The following is a 4,092-nucleotide window of genomic DNA, read 5'->3' as shown; positions in this document are numbered from 1 at the left end:
AACATATGAATCATGTGTGAAAACACCATGGCTCAGCTACAGCTGGCTGCCCGGGTTTGGGTGGATGGTTGGTAAAGCAGTCTGGAGTCTGAGGTAAGAGACTCCAGAAAGTTCCAACTGAGTTCCTGAGCATTTAGGCGAATTCTCCACAGTCGTTTACTGATTCTTGCATAGGGTCAGGCATTATGCTAGGGCTTCAAGATGCTGAGATAAGACAGAATCCAGGCCCTCCAACAGCTTCCAGTCAGAGGGGGAGGCAGAAATATGAGGCAATAACCTCATCATGATGTAGTGGGTCTCTCCTTTCTGAAAAACCAGTAAGCATCCCATGGCCTCCAGAATAGATATGGCCCAACCTGAGTAGTTGGTTCCTCCATGACTGGCCTCCATCCTGAGTTTCACCTCTCTCTCTCTCCACTGAGGGCAGCCACACTAAGATATTCCCTGTTCCTAGAACTTGTCCTACTCTTTCCCACATCTCTGCTTTTGTTCAAGCTGTTCCTCCTTCCTGGGAGATCCTCCTTCCCTCCCTCCCCCTTCCCACCTCTTCTGTCCATTGAGATCCATTGGCTTAGGTTCTTCTAGCTCAGACATAGGTGTCATCTCCTGCAGAATTCAAGGAATAGATGAATTAAGTCCTGGTGGGAGCAGAAGACTGGGGATCCAGCACCCCACCACACACTGATTTGCTGTGTCCCAGCCTGCAAGTGTCTCCTCCTACTCCCTGGGGCCGCAGCCTATTCTTGCCCAATGGGGTGTGGGGTGGCTGGATTTTATTGTACTATTTACTCTAGACAGTTCTCTACCTTACGACCAGGATCCTAATTAATCCTGCCAAACCAGGGCTGAGTCTGCCTTTTTCTGCCTGGTAACTTCCTCCAAGTGGACCTGAACTTCTGCAACCAGCCTCGACCTTCGCTTTTCACTGCCCCCCCTTCCCCCAATCTTCACCTAGGGACCTAGGCTGGGTGCCGAGAAGGGGGTAGGAGGCAGGACTTGTTAGAGCCAGAGGCTGGGCCCAGGCCTACCCAACTTACAGCCACCCTCTCGGAGATCCAAACCCAGGGCTCAGGGCGAGTACCGGGTGGAGGGATGGGGGCGGCGGACTCGACCAAGGGAGGTGCCGCTTCTGAATTAAAAACAAAAAACCCCGACAGCCTTGCTTGGAATCAAACGTGTGTGTGTGTATATGTGTGCCTCTGTGTGTGTGCGTGTGTGTGTATTTAAAAACAAAACCACATTAAAGGAGCCGCTCCCTCCCCCACAGGTCCGACCACCCGCTGGGAGTTTGAGAAGCAAGGGGGCAATTTTGAGTGGGAGGGATCATCAACGGCCCGCAAAGTGCCGCCTCTCTCGGAACCGCTCGTCCAGCCTCCGCGGGCTCCGGGCAGCTAGCTCCAGCTCTCCCGCTTCGCGCGCACAAGCTGCGGCGAAGACGGGAACCCAGGTGCCACCCGAGCCCCGCAGGGCCAGCCGCCGCGGCGTTGACTCCCCAGTCGCCGCCTCTCCCAGCCCGGCGGTCTGGGCCGTCAATCAAGCTCGCCCGGCCCCGCCCCTGGGCTGCAGCGGACGGCCAATCAGACTCAAGCTCCGCAGCGATGAGCTCAGTCGGCTTGCTTCCCATTGGGCGGCTATATTAAGAAAGTCGCCGAACTCTTTAAATAGTGGGCGCTGGGGCCGCAGCCCGCATCTGCCACCGCAGTCTGGCTGCACTCGTGTGTTCTCTTGTACATTGGCTGAGGCCTAGAGAGACCCGGGAGGGAGCTAGGCCGGGTCCGCTGCTCTAGCCACTTTTTGCGCACAAAGGCGCCGACCCCAGGCCCGGGACGAGGCGAGCGGCCACCGCTCCGGAGCAGCGCGGAGACGCACGGCGCGCCCTATGCCCCGGCGCCCCCACCTACCCCGCCGCGGCAGCCCGAGCACAGCGAGAGAACGCGCCACCCCGGGGCCTGGGTGCAGCTAGCAACCCTTTCCCCCAGCGCGCAGCCCGAGGTGAGCAGTGAGCGGCGAGCGGGACGGCAGCGAGGCGCTCGCGGGCCCCCTCCTGCTGCCCGGGCCCGGCCCGCTCATGGCGGCCATCCGTAAGAAGCTGGTGGTGGTGGGCGACGGCGCGTGCGGCAAGACGTGCCTGCTGATCGTGTTCAGTAAGGACGAGTTCCCCGAGGTGTACGTGCCCACCGTATTCGAGAACTATGTGGCCGACATCGAGGTGGACGGCAAGCAGGTGGAGCTGGCGCTGTGGGACACGGCGGGCCAGGAGGACTACGACCGCCTGCGGCCACTCTCCTACCCGGACACCGACGTGATCCTCATGTGCTTCTCGGTGGACAGCCCGGATTCGCTGGAGAACATCCCCGAGAAGTGGGTGCCCGAGGTGAAGCACTTCTGCCCTAATGTGCCCATCATCCTGGTGGCCAACAAGAAAGACCTACGCAGCGACGAGCACGTCCGCACAGAGCTGGCGCGCATGAAGCAGGAACCGGTGCGCACGGATGACGGCCGCGCCATGGCCGTGCGCATCCAAGCCTACGACTACCTCGAGTGCTCGGCCAAGACCAAGGAGGGCGTGCGCGAGGTCTTCGAGACGGCCACGCGCGCCGCGCTGCAGAAGCGCTACGGCTCCCAGAACGGCTGCATCAACTGCTGCAAGGTGCTATGAGGGCCGCGCCCGCCCCGCCTTCCCCTGCCGGCGCGCCTCCCCCTCCCGGGCCCAGCCCCCACGAGCCCGGGGAAGGGGAGACCCGCGTGCCCCAAGGACCCCACCGGACTGCCTGGTGTCTGCCTTCAGCCCCGGCCGACGTGGCCCGGCGGCTCAAGGCTCTGGCGCCGGGAATCCGCGTGGTAGGCACCGGGCGCCTGCTTTCCAAGTGTCTGTGCGTCCGGCTGTGTTGCACAGGCCTGGCCGCCCCGCTGAGTGCCAAGGGTCCCCTGACCACCCTTTAGGGAAGAGTCAAGCCTCTTCAGAGTGTGTGGCTGTGTGTATGTTCGACTCCCCGCCGCCGGGTTTTCACCCCATGCCCGCCTCTGCCTCCCGGAGACAAGCTTGGCACCGGGGTGCGGCCGCGCCCCATCAGATGTTCGTCCATAACCAGCGAGCGCCTGCTATCCCCTGTCTGTAACATAGACCTCGGGAACTGCGGGAGGGGAGGGCTGGGGAGGATGGGGTGTTATATAAATATAGATATAATTTTATTTTCGGAGGTAGGATGGTGTTATTTAATGGTGGTGGTGGGTGGAGTGACGGGGCGCTGGAACAGCTCCGGCCCAGCCTGGGTCAGGCGTCCATCCCAGCACGAACAAGACTTGGCCATCTTTCCAAACCCTGGGAAGACGTTTGCAGCCGACTTGGGGATGAGAGGACACAGCTTCTAGACTCATGGCTCCTGCGGGCCAGCCCCCCCCCCCCCGCCCCGCCACGCGAACCCCCTCACCAGACACAGGCAGGAGGAGGGAAAGTGTGCTGCAGGTCGTTTTTGCCATAAGCGAACTTTGTGCCTGTCCTACAAGTGAAAATCGTTCAGTCCAAGAAACGGATGTTATTTGATTTATTTAAAGGCTAAAACTTGGGTGGTTTTTTTTGGGGGGGGTGGAAGAATTCTTTGCACAATTGTTTCATTGTTTGACATTTAATGCACTTGTCATTTGCATAAGACAGTAGCATTCTGACCACACTTGTACACTGTAACCTCATCTACTTCTGATGTTTTTTAAAAAACGATGACTTTTAAAAAAAAGGAGAAGAAAAAGAAACCACTAATTTTTTTTCTTTTGAAAAAAGTGGCAACACTGTTCTGTTTTGCGATTTTATTTGTGCAGGTATGCGCACTCTTTTGAGAAAGGGCAGTAACAAGTGTTAGAGCCTATCTAAAACCTTTTTTTTTTTACCCCCACAAGTCAGTCTCTAAAGCTGTGTGAAATTTTCTCTGCATCTCTGTACAGAGAGTAAACCTGCCCCTAGTGTCTCTTTTCTCCCCCTCCCTTCCCCATCCAGTGGTACTTCTACTAAATTGTTGTCTTGTTTTTTATTTTTTAAATAAACTGACAAATGACAAAGTGGTGAGCTTATGATGTTTACATAAAAGTTCTATAAGC

The 4,092-nt window shown here is 57.5% G+C and overlaps 1 protein-coding gene across 1 annotated transcript; it reads left to right on the top strand.

The window, feature by feature from the left end:
• Positions 1-1,702: 1,702 nt before the first annotated feature.
• RHOB (ras homolog family member B) lies at positions 1,703-3,885 on the top strand. The gene has a single exon (XM_079940803.1). The coding sequence runs from the start codon at positions 2,069-2,071 to the stop codon at positions 2,657-2,659; it is 591 nt and encodes a 196-aa protein (XP_079796929.1). The 5' UTR covers positions 1,703-2,068; the 3' UTR covers positions 2,660-3,885.
• The last annotated feature ends 207 nt before the right edge of the window (positions 3,886-4,092 follow it).

This window comes from Stenella coeruleoalba (genome assembly GCF_951394435.1).
Source record: "Stenella coeruleoalba genome assembly, chromosome: 13".
Lineage (NCBI taxonomy): Eukaryota > Metazoa > Chordata > Mammalia > Artiodactyla > Delphinidae > Stenella > Stenella coeruleoalba.
This window is presented reverse-complemented; position numbering and strand designations above follow the sequence as displayed.